We start from the raw sequence: 21,013 nt of genomic DNA on the forward strand, positions 1-21,013 counted from the left end.
GAAAACTGAAGTTCCATTTAATGTCCTCCATTCTATTCGTAGACAGTCAATACCCTCAAACAAATTAAGAAAATTGAACATAAAAATATCTGCCAGTAATGGATCCACCGCGCTGAGAGCATCTTCCCCCTACGTAGTCTCTTATCTTAACAACTGACACTGTAAGACCCTCGGGACTCAGAAGTTGCTTTCTGGGATATTTGACTTGAGCTCCAGGGTCCCAATCCTTGCCTTGAATGTAACATTTAAGCAATAATTATGTCATTGGAGTGGTTTTCATGAGACATCTGGAGAGTACGGTTTATTATATGAAAAGGAACTCCCACATAGAACTTTACTTCCCATAAGTCAAGATTTCCTTTATCTTTTGGCTCTCTGCTCTGCATAAAAGCAACCCATTGTCTGCCTGGGCTTTACCACCCAAAGGGTGAAAATCTCAAAGTTCCTGTTGAGGTGATTTCCTTGCATTTCCATGAAACGTTCCATTGACGGATGCTTGATTGGGCCTGTGTTTCTTGGCTTCAGATTGAAACCTATATTTCCTTTGTCCCAGGAGTTAATTTTGAAAATACGGCTTTCATTTAGAGTTGTTAATTCAGATAAGCATCCCCAAAGCGTTTACTGGCTTCACACAGACTGATGGAGGAATCACGTGTGAGTGAGAGTCCTGTTCAGCAGCCAGATGACCAGGGAATAGAGTGGGGAGCAAAGAGGTGTCCCTACCTTTCAACTGTGTCACCAACACCTCAGATATCACTGGCGACTGTCAGGACATCATGTAACATCTCTGTATTAACATCCTTCCAAGGCATAACTTAATCAACATGTATGTCGTCTTTGAGGAAGAATTAATAACCGCATCAATATTTTTCAGTGTATCTTTAGTGTCTTTCATTGCTTTATGGCCTTTGGCATGGGATTGAAATTAACTGAGAATAATAAAATCTTAAGCTTTTGGAGCTGGAAAGAACCTAGCCAAATTCCCTCAGAGTAAGCGAGGAAATACACGTGAAACCCCTCACACAGGAGCTGGCACATTGTAAAAGTCAGCAGTAAATGGTAGCTGCCTCCTGCTCTCTCCAAGTGAGGAAGAAACTGGAAGGTTCTGTGAGTTGCCCAGGGCTATGCAGTTGGAAGGTGCCAGAGCCAGGATTAGGATTCCTGACTTCTCATTCATAGTCCAGTTTTTTCTCCACTGTGCTATTCAGGGCTGGAAAGTATTACCTGCCGTGGCCGTATTAGCCTCCCTATTAATATCACCGTCTGCAGCAACCCAGGCATATAACTTCTTACGATTCTTTCATAAGTTAGAGACCCTTGGAAACTGGGCTACCAATGCCATTTTCTTCTGGCATTCATCACAGTTTTTTAATTGGCGCTCTCATGCCCTACAAGCAATAATGCAGCTTCCAGAAGTCAGGCATTCATTTAAAATGTACTGAGCCTCTTTCTTGCACCAGGTCTTGAAATAAGTGATAAACCAAACAGACATGGTCCTTGCCTTTCCAAAGCGCACACACACAGATGCAATTTGTGTAATTTTCCAGGAGTCATTGGGAGAATTGGCTGCCATGAGTAGCTATGCAATATTGAGAAAGCAGAGATTTCCTACATTTAGGGTCTCTTGGTTCAATGTCTCCTTTCACAAAAGCCTTCTTTGGAACTCAGGAAGATAGGTAAATTGATTGATCCCATGAATACATAATGAATACCTATGTCGTACCAAATATTTTGCCTATTCCAAGTTTCCAAAGATGAATGAAATTTAATCTTTGCTTAAATTTCCCACAGCCCAGTTGAGGAGACAGATGGGAAAATGGGAATTACAGTACAGGTGAGCAGTTCTCTGATGGGGTGGGCATAGGAAACCACCAGGAGCATAGACGAGAACTACCCATGAGGGAAGGCTCCTCTGAAGAGGTGCTGCCTGAGTGCAGTCCTAGAACATGTGACGGAGTTTGCCACTTGAAGAGGAGGAGAAAAGTGTTCAGCTGAACAAAACATATGCAATGGCCCAGCAACGGGGCGTGCATGCCGTACTCGAGGAACAACCAGTAGCATGTAGAACCAAGACTTTACAGGAAAAGGAAACCAGATAAAACATTCCCATGTCATTTGGCTCCTCAAATTATTTTCACATCAATGGTTCATTCAATGACCAGTTCACCAATACTTGTGGAGTTCCTACTACTCGCAAGGCAAGTTGGTGGGTCCTGCGGAGGATGGATGGAAAGCGATCAGAACTGGGTCCTGCCATCAATGAGCCACAGATTCGTGGTGGGGATAATATGTGTATAATATGAGTTGTAACATGAGGAAATAACCCTAAAGGGACAAATAAAGCACTGGGAGATTAGAGGAGGGATAATTTTTAACTAAGAGAATGACATCTTTTGGAGAAGATAACATTTGACTTTTGAAAGTACAATTCTGACAACAATTCCAATATGTGAGGTTTTTTCCCCTTACGTCCAAGCAATTCTTTGTGAAAATACCTGGGTGTCCTCCAATTCAACTCAATTCTGATGCAATGTACCTGGGGATAGCATCAGATCCCACTGGTTTGGGCTCAGTCCCACAAGACTGCCCTCCACCCCCTTCAGACGCCTGTGGTAAGTGCAGGCTGACACCTATGCTTCTGAGTGTCCAGCTATAGATGAGAGGCTCCACTGACTCTCTCCTTGGGTTCAACTAATCTGCTAGAGGTGCTCACAGAACTCAAAGAAACATTTTGCTTACTAGATTATTCGTTTATTATAAAAGGCTATAACTCAGGAACAGCCAGATGGAAGAGACCCATAGGGCAAGGTATGTGGGAAGGAGCGCAGAGCTTCCATGGTCTCAGAGCATGCCACTCTCCCCAGATCTCCACATGTTCACCAACTCAGTCCTTTTGGGTTTTTTATAAAGGCCTCATTACAAAGGCACGATTAATTAAATCATTGGCCATTGGTGAGTTAAATCTATCTCCTGACCCTCTCCCCTGCCCAGAGGTCCTGGGTGGGGCTGGGAGTTCCAACTCTCTAATCCTAGGATTGGTTCCCCTGGCAACCAGCCCTCATCCTTAGGTGATGTAGGGGCTTTCCCAAAGTTACCTTATTAGCATAACAAAAGACACATTACTCACTCTCCTCACTTAGGAAATTCAAGGGTTTTAGGAGCTTTGTGCCAGGAACAACAGGAACAAAACCAAGTATGTATTTTTTATCATAAATCACAGAAAGGTAAGTGATATTTAGATGTGTGGATTTGTGTAGGAAGAGCTTCCTTCTCAGAGAACTGGGCTGAGCGGTGTCAGCACAGGGACCACACATGTTCAGGGAAAAAGAAGCGTCCAAGTTTGGCCTTTCCAGAGTACGAGGTGTTCTTTCCTTCCTTCCTTCCTTCATTCATTCATTCTTCCATTCAATAGGTATTTACCTAGTGCTTGGCGTGTGGAAGACCTGGGTTTCAGGAATCCAGTAGTGAGCAAGTTGTTCTCTGCCCGCATAAAGTTTGCATTTATACCAAGGAGTTCTATATTGAATACTAATTAGTGCCTATTTTAATTACGATTTTAAAATGCTACTAAACTGAAGTACAGGATGGGTAAGAGCAAACAGCCAGTCGGTGGTTTGAGATGAAATGTCAGGCAGAGAGGAATTCTGAGAGATAAGCTGGGGAAAAGTATGTTGGGGCCAAAGAGCAAAGGATTTTGAATCCAGGCTAAGGAGTTTGGACTTTAACCTCTTAATTTTCCCAAAAAACAGCCCTGAGTCTTAGTGCAGGTGTGATCAGTTGATGGGCTCGTGGAAAGAGCATGTACTTTGGATTCAGAAAGACTTAGCCTCGAATCCCACCCATGCCAGGATGTTTCTTACTTAACCTCTCTGAACTTCAGTTTCCTTATTCTTAAAAGGAGATGATGACATTCCCAATGGAAGCTGAGGGGTGCCCAGCACAGTGTCTAGCAGAGAATAGCTGTCACTGATGGCAACTTCCCTTTCCTGGTCACACAAGAAGATTTCATGCCGCAGAGGGTTTAAAAGTATCTTGCCTAGGATCACCTAGCTAGTAAATGAGTGGTAAATGTGAACCCTGTCGGTCAGACCCTGCAGCTATAAGCTATGTTACTTAGAAGCTAGTTTACCCCTAAGGGACCAAATATCGGTTTGCGGCTCTCAAAAACCTAGGAAAATAACCATGTGGCCACGCCAGTAGAGAGGCTCTTCCTTCGCAACACCTTTGCAGACCATCCTCTATCATTTAGAATTTGGCTTCCTTCCCAAACTCGCCTATGCGTCAGAATTCACAGAGAAGTAAAAAATTACAGATTCCCAGGTCTCGTCTCAGATATACTGAAATTTGACTCTCCTGGAATGGGGAAGGGAATTGTATTTGCAATAACTCCCCAAGGGAGTCAGATGTTGTCCATGTTTGAGACTCACTGGCCTAGAGTCCCAGTCTCTTGCTTGCTGCTAATGTCCTGTTGCTCTTGAGTGCAGCAGAGAGCCCTCCATACCAGTGGTCCTGAAAATGTGGTCCCCAGACCAGCAGCATCCATTAGCACCTCCTGGGTACTAGTCAGAAATGCAAACTTTCAAGCCCACCCCAGGATGACCGAATCAGTTTCTGGCAGAAGTTCTGCAAAACATGAGAAAGATGGTGACAGCAGCAAAATCAGGGAAAATGATAGAGAAGAAAAAAGAAAAACAAGAAAGAAAAGGAGAAGCCCCAGTGTTTGTGGAACATGAATTTCTTTGCTTGTTTCACTTGATTCTTGACGTCAACAGGCTCGTTAGGACGTAGGACAATGCCCAGTCCCTCTGTGAAAAGATGGCACCATGATTCAAGCAACCTGATTACTGTTCCTGGTAGCTATGCGATGTTTGGCAAGTGACTTCACCTCTCTGTGTCTCAGTCTCCTGAACTGTACAAACGGGAGGCCTGGACCGATGGATCTCTCAGGGATCCTCTGGCTGTAACTCTCTAAACCACTGCCCAAAGGGATCCAGATTCACTCTTCCATTTGGTGTCATTCCTGAGCAAGCTCATCCTCCTCTGAGGGCCTCCTGGAACAGGGAAACCTGAAACAGAAGGGCTGGTTAGGGACCTGGAGTAAAGGACTTCCTTCCTGGAGTGCTCGAGCATCCAGGAGGCTGTGCAGAGGGGAATTCCAGGCCATCTGCACATGAGAGAACGGCAGTCATCCACGCATGTGTTCCAGGAGCCTGTCTTCCGGAGACAGCATTATGTCACTTGATGGCTCCTTATGATCTGGAAAACCCCTCAGCGATCATGGGGGCACAGGGAGGGGCTATTCATGCAAAGACTCAGGCCTCCTTTTCTCTTTCTCTCTGCAGGAGATCCCCAGCTGCTAGTCAGCCTCCTGTTTCAAGAGTCCACCTGCAAGGTAAGCCACGTCATGAGGCCTGTCTCCATGGTTTACAATAATAAATGTGCCTCTTATTCAGAACCTTTTGTAGAATAATAGCATTTGTTTGCATTTTATAGCCCTCAAAAGTATGTCTCTTGGCAACTTTTTTCGAAGGCATACTGGAGCTTTCCTTCACTCCGTGTGAAACCAAATGAAAAGGATTATTAAATAATTTTCCTACCATATGCATGTGCAGGCTTTCAGAATGTGATGGATGTGTGGTACTGCTGCTTCCCAGAAGAGGGGCAGGGGCAGAGGTGTATTGATAGTACAAATTGACCTCAGCTTGCTGGCCCCAGTGAACCCTAGGAGAGCTAACCTCAAAGGCCCTGAGGTGCCCCCACATTGGCCCGAGGGCCCCACGGGGTATGTTCGTGGTTTTCCTCTTAGCATCAACTATGGATCCCACTTGAATCTACATCCTTTCCAGGTGTGAAACCAAAGGTTCTTTCCAGGTCACAAATCGTTTCTCTTGGAGATCATCCAACGTTGTTCCTCCAAGGTGTTTTTTAAAGAAACCTAACTTCTCATCTTTCAGTGTGTGCGTATGCTGTTCATGCAGTGTTGAGAGCTGCCGAGAGGAAGGGCCACCTTGAAGGGGCATCATGGAGATGTGTGGAACATAAATTCTTCTTGACATGAGATGGAACCGGTTAGATGACATTTTTTAGAGTGCAAAATGGAGTTTTTCCCCTTGAATCTGTGCCCACTCGCGTAGCAGTGGTCTTGAGTAAAACCACAGGAGAAACACGTAAGATGATGTGATGCTGAGATCATGAACACCTCACGCTGCCTCGTCTGCTCTGTGCCACTCTCTTCCCTGTGTCCTTGCCCGGCTTCCTTCCTCGGATGCTGTGTTCTCTTGCTGGTGTCACGGCCATAAGTACCTATAACAGAAATAATATCAAAGCCCAACTTTTAAAAGAAGAGAACAAAGGCAGTAGGTTCCATTGGCTCATTGGCTTCTGAAGTATTTATGGTACATGCTTTTCAAAATATTTTTATGAGAACAAGAATAAAAGTGAAAGGAAGATATTAAGGAAAGGTGGGTTTACCTCAAGAGCCCCAGGGTATGAGACTGAGAGAACAGTACTCTATCTGTGGACTTCAAAAACCTGGTGTGCTAATGTACTGCTTCCTTTAGAAGTTTTATAAAAAGAAACTAAATAGTGTTTTAACATATAACTGGTGTTACATACTTGGAGATCAAAGGCGGTGGTTTTGAAACTCCTATCGTTTCGTCATATTGTCCCACCAGCAAGACACCGTTGCTCAGAATTCTGTTGGCCAAATGTACTGAGATGCTTTTGACATCAATTTGAATATTTAAGCTATGTTTTCTTTTTCTTTCAATAAATACTGACAAACATTAGGAGAATATCTGATATTTATGGTTCTATAAATTAGCTCATTAGCCAAAGATGCTGTTGGAAAGATCACTATGTGATGATTGGCACAGTAACTACAGCCTAGAGAATCTTTTGCTAAATTCTCTTTAAAACAATGGAGCAAAGAAATGACAATACCACTTAGGCAATTTGTTTTTGTCTGTCTTTGTGGCAAACTACAAAAGTTCTGGCTTTTCACTGGGAAGAGAATGTAGTGATACCAATTATTACGTAATTATAGGTTTCAAACTCTTCTTAACGCTTAACCACAGTCAGAAAAGGAAGGAGGGCACACACATCCTGTGTTTTGTTCTTATTATCAGCTTGAATAAGTCAAGCAGATTTTTCCTGTTATTTTAATATTTATCAGCATATGACAAAGAGGTGTGTTTAAATAGAAACTTTAAAGGGGAATGAAAAATAAGTGGCTTGGAGCAAACAGAATTGAAAGCTGGAGTGCTGCGTTACAAGGTGATTTTTCGTGATGCTAAGATCAGGTTTTCATTTACTAGCGCTGACGTTGAATTCACGCATTTCAATTGAAACCTAAAATAAAAGATACAAGAAACTCACAATAATTTAAACAGATTTAGCAGAAATCCACTTTGTTAGGAAAGCCTGACTGACTTAGGCAGCTTATATAAAAGCAAGTTTAAGAGAGAGACAGAGAGAAGCCAGATCTTTTAAGAAGACTTTTTTTCATACATCCAAAGGAAGGAAATTCAATTCATTTTAAAAGCTAATTGTCAGAAGCCATGGTTAAATTGGTACATTTGCTCTTAGAAACTGATCATTAGCTGAAATAATTCATGCGGGGAATCAAAGCCTATCTCTTGGTCTCTGGTAACTTCCTTCTCACTGTTTCACCAAGCATATTCTTTTCAGCTCCCGTGGTACAACAAAAGCTTCCCTCCTTGCAAAGACATCCTAACTTTTTAAAAAACACAGTGCAGTTGCTCCTTTTTGTGTCCTATGGCAACAATTCCATTCCAGGATAGATCCTGCGGCTTCTTGGTCTCCTCCATCACAGCTCCGAGGGCAGGGACCGCCCCCTGCTCACCTCTTTATCGCTCAGAATCCTTTGGCAGAGCTGTTTTCACAAAGTAGGTAGACAGTAAGTGTTGAATTGACCAGGAGAACTGCAGAGTTTGGAGACTTTATCTTAAGGAGAATGCTCATAAATTAAATTTTAATAATGAGTCAATATTTTTATCTCTATGGCTATGAAAATTATTCAGTTGTGTTTTTTTACTATTAAAAAATCAATTATTGCATTGGAATTAAAAGAGGTTTGAAGCACACTCTATAATTAGTGCGGTCATATAGGTTTTGAACAAAAAGAGTTAAATCTAAAAAGTTGACATTTTGCACTTTGAATAGGAAAGCCAGAGCGAAGGAAAGGAGAATTGAAAGCCCAGAAAGTCTAGCAATGTGGAAACCACATGCTCCCACGTTAAGGAGAAAGATGCAGTGACTCCTCCTGGGGACATTAAAAATGCGAATGCTGTGGAGTTTAATGAGCATTTCAATTTTTATCACATTTTGCCTTTTCACAAGCGTAAATTCCAGGCTTTCTCTGCATGATGCGTAAGGAAGGGAACAGAAAGGTAAAAAAAAAAAAAATAGAATAGAAGAAAGAAGACCCAAAACAAGGCAGGAACTTGGGTTCTGTCATCTGTGCACATTCAAACAGGAAAATTGAAGTAATTCTCAGGATTTCAAGTCTCGAAACTATTTCAACAGAAAAAATCAGATAATTGAGGAACAGCAATGTGTGTGTATCTGTACATGAGTGAGTGTGTGAGTGTGTGTGTGTGTGTGAGGATATTTGCCCTACATTTTCCACCCATCCTATCCCTTGCTTTTGCACGCGTTTCAATAGTGATTACAGGCATGTCATGAAAGTAAGAATTTGCTGAAAGGATAAATTAGCAAGTGCTCACGGCTTTTACAGACTGACTGTTTACTTCACAAAAGGATTAGAGAAGTATTCCTTTCAATGGCCAGAACCTCTGACTCATATAAATGTGACTTGACTTATAATAATATGTATCATACATATAGCATTTCAGCAGCCAAATCGACGTGTAAGATGAAATGTTCTGTACTAACTTTCTTGTTCCAAAATTTGCCAGTAAATGTATTGAGCAGTAGCATCATGAATGCAACAGACCAGATGTTATGAAGAAACCCCTCAAGTCCATGGGTCATCAGAAATGACAGCAAACACGTCACAAAGATGACCAGAGAATTGTCTTAAGACTTCAGGCCCGAAGTCTCTCCCACCCTGAGTATCCACCCACAGCCTGGGTTTATGGTGGTTTTCAACCTCAGTCACTTAGACGTGTTTCAAGAAAAGCCTGTGGACAGAGAAATACGCTGAGATAACATAGGCCTTTCCAGTCAGTCTGAAATAGGTTGACCTAAGTGAGAAACAGACTTAATTACTATTTTTCAGTGCTCATGGGAATCCGTTTGTTCTAATATGTGTCCAGGCCATTCTGGTGAGGAAACAGCTCTTTACTGGTTGATAACAGAGAAGAGATTTTCTCCTAAGAAGCCTATTGCTCACTATGAGTTTCTCCCATATCTTTGCTTGATTATGAATCTCCCTCTGGAGGTTCGTGTGGGTGTGCCAGAGGCAGGGGCTATCCAAGGAGTGGGCACAGGGGTTAGTGAGTTATCTTGGAGCCCAAGAAATTCAGAAAGTCATGGCATTGATTCAGTTCTCGTTCTTTGCCAGGGCCTAGGATGAAAGACAGGCTGGGCGTGCACAAGGATGGGGCTCTCTGAGAGCCGATCTGTGTCAGATGACTGGAAATGAAGCCCCACATAAGCAGGACGTTTGCTGGGTTTCTACATTAAGCAAGAACTGGCAGGCAGCGTTGCAACACTTATGGACAAAAACGAATAAAATCAATCCTGTTACCAAAGGCTGTGGCCACTCCTGATAAAGGAGAGATAGGAGGGGAGGAAAAAGAGAAAAAACCAGAAATATCAGATTACTTTTTCTTCAGTGTTCTGTATGTTGTATGGCCTGATTTGTGGGATAATTGTCTTAGTTACTCACCCTGAGTGTTCAGTGGCAGCCTGCATACAAAACCATGTGGCAAATGCACTAGAAAAGCCCCAGCCGTTCTGAGAATAATTCCCGAAATGGTTGTTTTGTAAGAATTGCTTTTGTCTAAAATAGCCCTTTTGTGAAAGTTTACCCCAGAGCATCAACACTGAGTTATTTTTATTGATTTGCGATTATTTCAAATGTGTCTAAAATTAAGTATGGGTATTTGTAAAATCATTGACAAGTTGACTAAAGTGCAAATAGTCAAAATGTTACCCTTGCGCAAACATTGCCAAAAATAAAGACCTGCTCATTTATGGCTATTTCACTAGCTCGAAATTAATTTCTGAATTTCCTGTGAATGTTTCTTCGTATTAACCGGGCCCGATGAGACCTGCAGCGTCTCATCTCTCGCTTGCTGCTGAAGAGCCGAGTTCATTCCGCGGTGGCTCCACTTCATGTTTTTGTACTGCTGAGAAACACCATCCACCCACCCCCCTGAAAGTTGGAATCATGCATGTTAGTAAGTATTTCAGTTATGCTATTGACGTCAATGGAGTCATTAAATAGATTGCTGGCCCTCCCAGAGGCAAATCTCTGCCAGGGACCTAGATACAGACACGTTTTTTACAAAGACAACCATCAGGTTTTGCTATGCAGTAAGCCAGAGAAAGGGAAAAGTTTATACTGTAGCAGACCTATCTCCAAACACTGTCTCTTTCTTTTGCATTTTAGTTCCGGCCTTTCTTTCTCTTTGGTTACAGTAGATTCAAGTAGATGCCCAGACATTGTTGCCTCGAGGCTTTTGTATGCAAAAACATCTCCTGTAATTGAGACCATGAAGGGAGACACCCCACTTTTAAAAATGTGCCTCACCTTTGGCTCTACACGGCCCATCTTGATGTTTATTTGGTGGCATGAATTGTCTAGGCAAATCTCTATTGTCTGCCAGTAAGTCTGTGTTTGATGTGTAGTTTCCTGAATAAACAGTTTCTTCCATACACACACACACACACACACACACACACACGCAAACACGTACACACAATTTTGTCCTTTCTGCCGCCTTTGTGTGGCTTGTAGCTGCAGCCCCTCATCTGTGAATCAACCTTTATTCAGCCTGCACTGGGCTGTGGCACCAGGGCTCTGAAGCAGAGGGTGGAGGAGGAGGTGGGAAGAAAGATTCGCTTCTCTCAGCTGCCTCATCTGCAGAGCTCCCACAGGAGGCAGGAGGCTGCCCACGTGCCTGCTTCCTCCCAAAACCCAGCTGCTGCTGCCTGCCTCAAGCCTGGTCATGCAGCTCCCAGGTGTGTCAGAGAGAGCCCTTCAGGAAACATCTGTCTCTCTGACAGCTCTATTTACCTGGGCAGCCCCAGGGGTCAGAGGCAAAGATTCGCCTCCCACCTGGACTCCCCTGTCTCCCAGGCTCATGGTTAGGGAGCCATCTTGAGCAGACAGCTTCCCTCAGATCTGGTTGTCAGAATCCCCTCATTGGCATTAGCACTCATCTCCCTTCCAACCCCGCTGCCTCCACTCCCTGCACTTCCTCACTTACTCATCAGTGACTGTGTGTATACATGCCAGCCATCTGTCTGACCACCTTTGGTAACCCCAGTGGTTCACCTGGAGGCCCAGCTCCACCCCCTCCACCATTGCCCCTTGTTCCCTGTTCCTGGCTATGAGTAGCATGTCACTAGCCACCTTTGTATCTCTCTCTCCCTCCCACAGCAGATTCTTACAGACTTTTCTCTAGTCTTTCCCCACCCCCTCTTCCTCAGGTCAGTGCTTCATCCTCCTGTACCAAAACCATCGTGGTGGCCCCGACTTGCTTTATGATCCTCAGTCTGTCCCCACTCCAGTCCACCTTCGTTCTGGTGCTACAATTATTCTTCTAAAACCCGGTTTCAGTCATGTGATTTTCTTAGTTGGCCATCCTTTGCCTTCAGGAGAGGTCCCCTATTTCTTACGGGGTATGCAGAGTCCTTCAGAATTTTGCTCCTAACTCCCTCTTTGTCCTCATCTCCCCTTTTAACCCATCAGCTGTGCATGATGGCTGATATGTACTGAACAGCCTGTCCCTCAAATGTGCCAGACTCTTCTTGCCTTCTAGCCTTTGTACATGCTGTTCCCTCTGCCTGGGCTGCCATTTCCAGAATATATCGTTCACACGCTCAGCTCAGGGATTTCCTTACATTGTCACTGTGAACAAGTTCTTTATGCTCACTGATTCCTGGATTCTGGAGTCAGGATTAAACTACGTATATAGTCTGAATCCAGGGCCTGATGGTGTATGCTTAATAAATGCTGGTTCCTTTACCCATTCCCATCTGGAAGATGCGGTTTTTATCCTTTAAGACCCAGCACATCTACCATCTTCTGGATGTGCTCCCTGCAACTCATCCAAAATTACTCTTAATTATTATCTTGATTATTATCTCAAAGTCTCAATTATTGCACTTGTCATATTATGCTGTATTTATTTAATTTTCTCCCTTTCTAAACTAAGAGTGTCCCAAGTACTAATCCTCTTTTTTTAATATCCCCAATTTATAGCATGACCTAAAACACAGTCAATGCTCAGTAGATGTACAGAATGAACAAATACAGAGGAGGGTACGCCCAGGCCCGATTGGAAAGGACTGGAAAGGAGCAGACTCACGTGTGGCTTTGCTCAGGCTGGACCAACGATCTTCTAGCGCTCAGGGCTGTGCACAATGCTGACGTCTTGGCTAATCTTGACTACAGGCAGCTTCCCTTCAGATGCACACACAAATGACAAAATGTGACTGGCTTATCAGAGTATCTTATGCTCCTGGTGCCTCGCACAGTGCCTGGAACAAAGTAGGAATTCAATTAGCATATGGAATTGAATTGGGTTGGGACTCGCCAGTCAATCCCCAAGGATGAGCTACTTCTGTGAGTCTCAGTTTTCTTATCTGGAAAGTGGACATTTTAATCTTCTAGCTCATGAGATTGCTGTGAGGACCAAATGAGGAAAGCCGTGTGTACAGTGGTTAAGAGTGAAGACTCCAGAGCCAGCCTGCCACTTTCAAGTCCCAGGTCCACCCTACGTGACCGGGGGACGAGTCACTTAACCTTTCCACATCCCAACTGCTTTATCTCCAAAGTTGGGATGGAAGTCGTACATACCTCACATTTGGTTGTAAGGCTTAAATGCATAAACATGTAGAAAGCACTTAGAATGGCTCCTGGGACTTAGGAAGTGTCAAGATTAGTGTCGCTGTTATTTGTGTCACACAACGTGCTTCCCGCAGCACCCAGCACTGGCAGGTGGTCACCGTGTGAAGCTAGGAGCCCCTGCCTGCTGGCCTCGGTAGGAACCAAAACAGAAAGCTTTGCGGAGATCTAAGACGCTCTGATCTACTTCCCTTCCATGGTGAATCAATGTAAAAGGCAATCTTTCTTGAAAGCTTGAGATTCTTTCCCTCTGAAACCGTAAAAATCTGATTCTATGAATATAGATTTGGAGCTGAAGGTAGGATTCTCCAGGACACACAGAAAAAGCTAAGGGGGCTGGAAAGAATGGAGCTGATACCAAATGTCAGAGGACAGTATACAGACCTGGCTCTTTCTCTTGAAAACAGAGAGCAAAGAACACCCAGTTAGGATTCTGATAAACTGAGTCTGAGTTGGCTGAGAGTTTTCTTCTGCATAAGCCTGAGAGGACTTCACTTGATAAGATAGAATAATTAGAGCTGTACAACTCATTATAGTTATATTTGAATACACAGTTCCGGGCGTGGCACACACCTGCACAGGTGCAGGTTTTCACCACAGGGGGCTCAGCAGAGAGTAGCGGCAGGAGCTGGTGCAGAGCTTCCCTCTGGAGAGATGAAGCCTATCAGAGCCCAGCCTGAGGGGGCTTGACTCCTTTGGGAAAGGCTCTATGCCCTCTCTTGTTACCTGTGGGAAGGGGAAGGCATCCTCATTCCACCTACCCCCTCTATCCTCTTTCTTGGGACGCGAGAGAGGAGAAGGAAGTCAGGATTGGCCTAGAGAAGAATGAACATGGATGTTGGGAGGTGAAGGAGGAAGGAAGAGGAGCATCGAAGTTCCCTTTTCTCCCTCCGGCATCCGAGCCTGCGTGATCCTGGGGGTAGGGTAAATTCTGCTTGCTCGCTTCTGATCAACCCCTGGCCAGCACTTCATGGAGTGGCCTCCAGAGCTGTTCTCGGAAGCCAGGAGCATTTCAGGAAACAGTCTTTCACCCGAGAGAAGAGAAACAAAGCAGGGACTGTCCCCTTGAAATAGAGAACAGGCAGCAGAACTCACTAGATCTTTTCTTAGTTTATTGTCTTAACTTACTCCAGCCAGAGCTCTTGACAAGTACCAAAAGGGAGCACTCAGAGTTTTATGTTCTTTTCCTACCCCCTCCTTCGCTTTGTCAGAGGAATGAGCTGGGGCCCTGGTAATGACCCAAATCTTTTGATCCAGGGAGGCGGCCAGGTCAGATAATGTGATCTTTCCCCGACTCCCTCAGGTGAACTTCGGGCTTCAGGTTTGTAGGGTCTGGTCTGGCTGGTGCCGCTTGTCTGGTAAACTAGATGACTTCCAAAGCCCCACACGCCTGCCTCTGGCTGCAGGAGAGGCAGGGAGCTAGCGGCCGTTCAACTCCGGCTGTGCGCCAGGCACCATCGGAGCCCCTCTGTATCCATCGTCTCACCCAACTCCCCCAACTCAACTGTCCAGCAGATGATATTGTCCGTATTTCACAGATTTAGAAAAGGAGGCGCAGGGAATATTTGGGGTTTACTCAAGGCCACACAGTTAGGAAGTGATAAAGTCAGAACCGAAAGCTAAGTCTGGATTTCTTGAAAACCCATGCTCCTTCCTCTAGTCTAGACCACGCCATTCCTGCCTCCCAACCATAAACCTCGTATGGTAAAACTAGTAGAAAGGGGGATGGTGAGAATTTCACAACCAAGAGCGAACAGAGTTGAAATATCTGCAGCTTTACTCCCTACTGCGTAATAGAGAATTTCCGTCAGTTCCATTGTCAGCTATCCAGTTTGTTGTAAGTAATAAGAATGTGTCAGTCTTCAGAGAAATATGGCTCTCATGTGTCCTTATTCATTTATTAAATAAACATTTATTAGATGCCTACTGCATATGAGACGCTGTGTTAGACCTGGGGATACAACGATGAAACGAATGAACTCCACCCCTGACCACGTGCAGCTCACAGCCCCGGAAATATTAAATGAATAAATATATGATTACACACTTGATAATCATAATAAAGGAAAGTACAGAATGCTGTAATATTGCCTCACTGTTTCACCTGTAAAACTGGGAATAATGCTGGAACTTACCTTCAGGAGTGTTGTAATATGTAAATGAGCTTTTATAGGTAAACCATTTAGAGTGCTGCCTGCCACCTAGTATTGTTTAATGTTTGCTCTCATTATTATTATCATTAGTTATTATTGGGACTAATGTAGATGGGAGACAGGGAGGCCCTTTGTAAATAAATGACCTTGAACTTGAAATCGAAACCGTGAGTAGGAGCTGGGTGGGTGGAGACAGTGACTAACAGCTAAAAGGTGCAATCTTCTGAATTGATAGGGTGGCGTGAGAGGTGAGGCCAGAGTGGCTGAGAGGGACCAGGTTGGCAGAGCATTCGTAGGCCGTGGAAGAACGTGTGGATTCTACTCTAAATGCAGGGGGGGCCATTTGAGGATTTGAGAAGGAGATTGACATGATCTGATTTGAATTCTAAGTACAGCGCGTCTCCGGGAGCCACAAGTCTGGGTTCCTGGCACCAGCTCCATCATCCCCAGCATGGGAGCTTTTTCTAGCAGGATACTCAGCATTTGCCCCTTCCATGCACCTCCATGGTCAAGGCTCTGGAGCCAGACTGCCTGAGTTTAGTCTGGTTCTATGCCTTTCTTTCTTTGTGATCGTAGACAAGTATTTCAGCATCTCTGGGCCTTGGTTTCCTCATCTGTACAACAGGGGTAATAATAGGACCTTTGGCAAAGAATTGTTACGAAAGCAAAATTAATGTACGTAAAGTGAGTAGAACAATGGCTGGCACACGGAAACACTAAATAAATGTTAACATTTTTAATGTATTGCAGCTGCCTATTTTCTTGATTGCGTACACCATTAGACTGTGTGCTCAGTGCCTGGCACAGGGTGGGTGCTCAAAAAATATTAATTGAAAAAGAATGAGCAATGAAAGAGAGGTAGTGTGATGAATTGTAAGTAAAAGGAGAGAAAGATTGCTGTCCTAGTCATGGAAGAATGGGCTTCCCTGAGTGAGGGGGACATTCTGATAAGGAGGAGTTCGCTTATGCGACAGAGAAACCGAGTGACTTCGCCAGCTGCTCTCACTTTGAGGAACTTGAAACAACGTCCATGGGACAAAAATTTGTTTCAAAATCTGTGATGCCAATCTGGATTGCCATCTGAACAGAAAGAAAGTTGAGCTCATGAGACAGCCATTTTCTTCTCACAGGCTATGTGACTCTCTCTCTGGAAGGCAAAGGTCAGGCTGATCCTCTGGAGCTCTCTATTTGCTGGCTTTGGAAAGACAGTCCCACCAAAAGAGCCAGTCATCCTACCAAGAACGTGACACTGGGACTTCCTTTTCATCCCTGCATTGCTAACAGGGCCTCAAGCTCCCAGAGGCTCAGTTCTGTGAAGTAAACACACACCTTAAGTGTGATGCATCAGCATTGGGAGGGGCGTTTCGTGTATTTGTACAGCTGGGAAGTCTTCTGCCTTTGGTGGCAACAGCCCCTTTACATGGCCGCACAGAGAACCTGTTCTGACAAACAAGGAACCCTTCAGCTCTCTGCATGTGCCAGTTCTAAGCCATGTGTGCATGTGCACACTGGCTTGTTACTTTTTTATCCCAGGGGAAACTAAGGGTTCTTTGCATGCTTTTGTGGACACAATGGGCCTCTGTCCTCGGTGACCTGGTTTTCCGTTACTTCTTCCTCTCTCATCGCTAGTTTCACCAGCCTTTCTATCGTCACCCCCGGATCATTTCCAGGCCTCCCTCTGATTTGCCTCCCTCTCCATGCCCTTCACACTTCCAAACCACCCTGCCTACAGTCCTCTTACTCTGACTTGAACATTTACCCATGGAAAGCCCCCTATGTTAGTCCTGCCTGTTGTAATAATTGCCCAGTCTTTTTATACTATATGGGACTATGTCTTGTGTTGCTTTTTAAAAGCATAATAGTTCTTCATGCCACGGGCGTAAGTTCTTCCTCCATCATTCATTCATTTGTTTAGCTTATGTGTGTTCCTTAAGCTAAACAGACTCTGATCTTGAGTTTGCACCAACTGAAAATAAGACTAGAGAAAACGCTACATGAAGATAAGGACCATATTAGTCAGGATTCTCCGGAGAAACAGAACCAGTGGGAGAGTATATATGTATATACACATATATATGATTTATTTTAAGGATTTGGCTCACATAATCATGGGGGCTGGCCAGTCCAAAATCCATCGAGCAGACTGGAAACTCAGGCAGGGTTAATGCTGCAATCCTGGGGCAGAATCTGTCCTTTTCCGAGAAACCTCAGTTTTTGCTCTTAAGACCTTCAACTGAGTGGATGAGGCCCAACATTATTGAAGGTAATTTCTTTTACTTAAAGTCTGCTGATTGCAGATGTTAAGCACACCTGCAAAATACCTTCACAGCAACACCTAGATCAACGTTGGTTAAATGGCTGAGTACTTAGCTTTGCCAAGTTGACAAATAAAACCAAGCATCCAAAGACCAACCAATGATCAAAAAATACCTGTCTTGGGAATCGGACCAAAATCATGTCCAGCTCTATGACAAATAAAATACATGAGGTCCAGGAAAATAAAAATGTTTGCGTTCCTTCTGACTAATTGAGACTTTATTTCAAAACACCGTAAAATAACCATTCCTCCCAGGTCAGAATTGTTTTGAAAACCAAATGATAATTTGAAAGACCAGAAGGGCACAGTGTTGGTATTTTGAACACCCCCACAGTGCCCAGGCAGTGGCAGCACACCTGCTAAATGTTGGCGACACCACAAGCCATCCCCATTCTTCTCACCATTCTCTCTAGTGAGTAGCTGTGAGAGAAAGAGAGCATCTTGGGCTTCAGATTTATGAGAATGCTGGTCACTTTGTGCTCCAAGTCTGGAGACCACAACTGATTATCTGGAAGAAATATCTCAAAAGTAGATTCATTTATGGCCTGAAATATCTCAGGGGTGGGAGGCGGTAAGAGTGAGGTGGGAATCCTCTTTCTGTATATTACTTATTTCCACAGAGTGGGTTTGAAACTTTCATGTCCTCTCACACGATTTGGAAATTTGAATGTCAAACCTATTCTCCAGGTCATCCACGGGACTCGCTCCTTCCTTCTTAACCATGAATTTTAAAACTTCCTTGCCTCCATTATCCCCTCTGAGTCTTGTGTTCTCATCACGGAGAAAGCACCTGTGCAGGATGAGACCTCAGCCCCTTTGCAGAGCACGTGTGCGCTGGGCAACTCTCCACGCCAGCTCATCGCCTTGTGTTTCCCGCCCACCCCCAGGCTTCTGCTCCCACCTCCGTATCTCTGCATCTCAGGAAGATGACCTGGCGCTTTAGCACTAACGTGTGTGGCTCCTTGTCGCTCCTGCAACCGCCGCTGCTTGGAACGTCATAGACCTGAGATCCTGCCTTCAGGTGTGGTTTCCTCCTCACCCTCCTTTATCTTCTGATAAAGAATTGCTCTTGGCCAATTACTAAACTGAGCCTACCGTGGATACCTTCCGGAGTTTAAGGAATTAACGTCTCACCATGTTCTTTCCCCCCCAAATCTTACCTTTTCTTCAGGTCTTGAGTATCTCCTTCTACTCAAGTTGCGGACACACTTCTCTCTCCCTCCTCTTTTTGTGCAGTGGTGGAATGTGCTTCATCTATTTCATTTCCTAATTTTGTTGGTGGGATTACTTACTGTGACCCACACCTCAAGTTTCTGTAGAGGAGATTTCCTCCACTCTTGAGCAGGGCACAGTGGCAGGGAAACACTCCCTTCTCAGGGTTCTGTGCAGCCAGGGCCAAGCCAAGGCGGCTGCAGTGGGTGGAATTTATCAGAGAGTTTGCCTCAGTGGGCTGTTAAACCCATTAGAGATTTGGCAGAAAGTGGAATGGGTTCCCCTGGGAAGTGTGTCCTTCTGCATCCTGGCTGGAAGAGCGCTTGTCGAGACAGACATAGGAAGCTTAACACGGGATTCTCTCGCTGGGAGGAAGGGTGGACTCAGGCAATTCTGAGATTTTTCCCACATTCTGAGTATAGTACACATGATAGAACTGATGGGATCAGTTTCAACTGTACACTGTCCCCACAGTGTTTTCTTTGTTTCCGAAGAGTTCACTGTAAAGCATCTGTTTCAACTACGAGGCACGGGGGAGAAGTCTTAACACAATATTAAACCCCTAGTAAGGACTAGATTTGCTATTAGGAACTGCAATGAGATCTTTTCATCATCAACAATGCTTTATGAAGTCAATGTTATTATTCCCCTTTTTTTTAACCAGTGAAACCATGCCTTCGTGAGGGTAACCAGGAATATAAAGACACTCAGCTAGGAAGTGACAGAGCCAGGATTTGAACCCTGGCTTGTTTGGCTCCAAAGCCTGTGTACTTGGCACCAGCCCTCTGTGCTATCAGGTGGCTACGAGTGCTGCAGGTGGTGCCCACGCCTGTAGGTGCCTGTCTTAAAGGTAGCTACACCCTTGGGACGATGTTTACGTCTGCTGCTCCAATCACAGCTTTCTCTCACAGTACCCTCCAGTTCTCACTCTATGTTTAATCCGTTCTTTTCTCCAGATTCTACAACTGGAGAGAATTTATGAGAAAATGTGCTTCAAGCCCTTGTGTCCCCTCAGGGAAATAGCTGAGCCAGCAGGCAGGCGAGAGTGCCTCCCTTTCTTCTAGGAATGAGTCCTCTTCGCTGAGAGGTATTTCTTTGGGGTGTTGAGCAGGAGAGAGCTTGGCAGGGAAAAGGGGCAAGGGAGAATTTTTAGGACGTAACAGAGCGGTGGGAGACTTATCTGCAGAGCATTACTCACTACTTAGAAGATATCCCAGCCTCTGACATCACAGGAGAGAGAGTTAGGTTTCCGATCTTCAGTGAAACTGGGGCGTGCCTCCCTTGAACACAAGGAGGCAGCTGTCTAACTCTAGGCTGGCTCTGGAAAGTCCCATTTTGAATAATTTGCTTCTTACAGTGTTCTGTTCGACTTCCCTACCTCAAATGAAACTCTGTGACTTAAGTGAAAGAGCACTGGGCTGGAACTCAGGAAACGGAATTTTAGTACTGGTACCAACCAGGTGTGCGACCTGAGGTGAATCTTTTAACTTTAGACTTAATCATCTCTATTTTGAAATCTTTTGAGTCTCTGAGTGTAGAATCTAGTCTTACAGAGCCTTCAAACTTTCATAATGGCTCCTGGCCCAGAAATGGCACTGTGTGGTGTGGGGATGGGTAATTTTTTGTCACCGAAGATATAGCCGCTGAGCTAGTTACCGGCGAATCTGGAGTTGAAGCCCAGGTCTCACTGGTCTGGCTCTGCACCTGGGCTCCGTCCACCCCCTCCCACCCTGACATTAGGCCCTATTATTGTTGCATACCACAGTGTGTCCACTATTTTCCTAACCCTTGCCGGCGTTGTAGTTGGCACAGTTCAATAGCAGCCATCGAGTGCTTATGGGTGCTGGGGAAACTAAAATGAAGGGGAGATGGTCCCTCTCCTAAGCTTAACAGCATTCCGTAGGGAGATTGTGGAGCCAGATTGTTACTTATTAGGCTAATTATTTCTACTTATCAGGATAATGACTTCCTAAGCCTTCTTTATCCCTCAGCTTCTTCATCCTCGTTTTCTTCATCTTTAATATCTTCCTCTTAAAGTTGTTATGAGGATTAAATTTGTTATTTCACGTAGAACCCTTAAAATAGTGCCTGTCACAGAGTAACGACTGAATACATACCTGTCATTGCTGTTACTATTACGTATATTTGTTAGTCCCCTTATGCCAGGAGTCTTGCAAAGTTGCACCTGGGTCTTGCCCATCCACACTTAATAAATGTTTGTTGGATCCAGTTATGCAACATCTATTTACAATGCTTGTACTGTGTGCA

At 44.5% G+C, this 21,013-nt stretch overlaps 1 protein-coding gene and 1 long non-coding RNA gene across 4 annotated transcripts in view; one reads left to right on the forward strand and one right to left on the reverse strand.

The window, feature by feature from the left end:
- PDE4B (phosphodiesterase 4B) overlaps positions 1–21,013 on the forward strand; it is a 494,697-nt gene that overhangs the window by 386,703 nt on the left and 86,981 nt on the right. For all 3 annotated transcript variants that reach the window (XM_014853006.3, XM_070486513.1, XM_014853008.3), the window contains one exon: positions 5,343–5,392. In XM_014853006.3, the coding sequence (XP_014708492.3) occupies positions 5,343–5,392 (50 nt within the window). The remainder of the gene's footprint in view (positions 1–5,342; positions 5,393–21,013) is intronic.
- On the reverse strand, positions 469–19,320 carry LOC139040371 (uncharacterized). Its single transcript, XR_011494793.1, has 3 exons — positions 18,694–19,320; positions 12,525–12,696; positions 469–6,303 (listed from the first exon to the last, which is right to left on the reverse strand). It is a non-coding gene; the product is annotated as an uncharacterized lncRNA (long non-coding RNA).

This window comes from Equus asinus, chromosome 16 (genome assembly GCF_041296235.1).
Source record: "Equus asinus isolate D_3611 breed Donkey chromosome 16, EquAss-T2T_v2, whole genome shotgun sequence".
Lineage (NCBI taxonomy): Eukaryota > Metazoa > Chordata > Mammalia > Perissodactyla > Equidae > Equus > Equus asinus.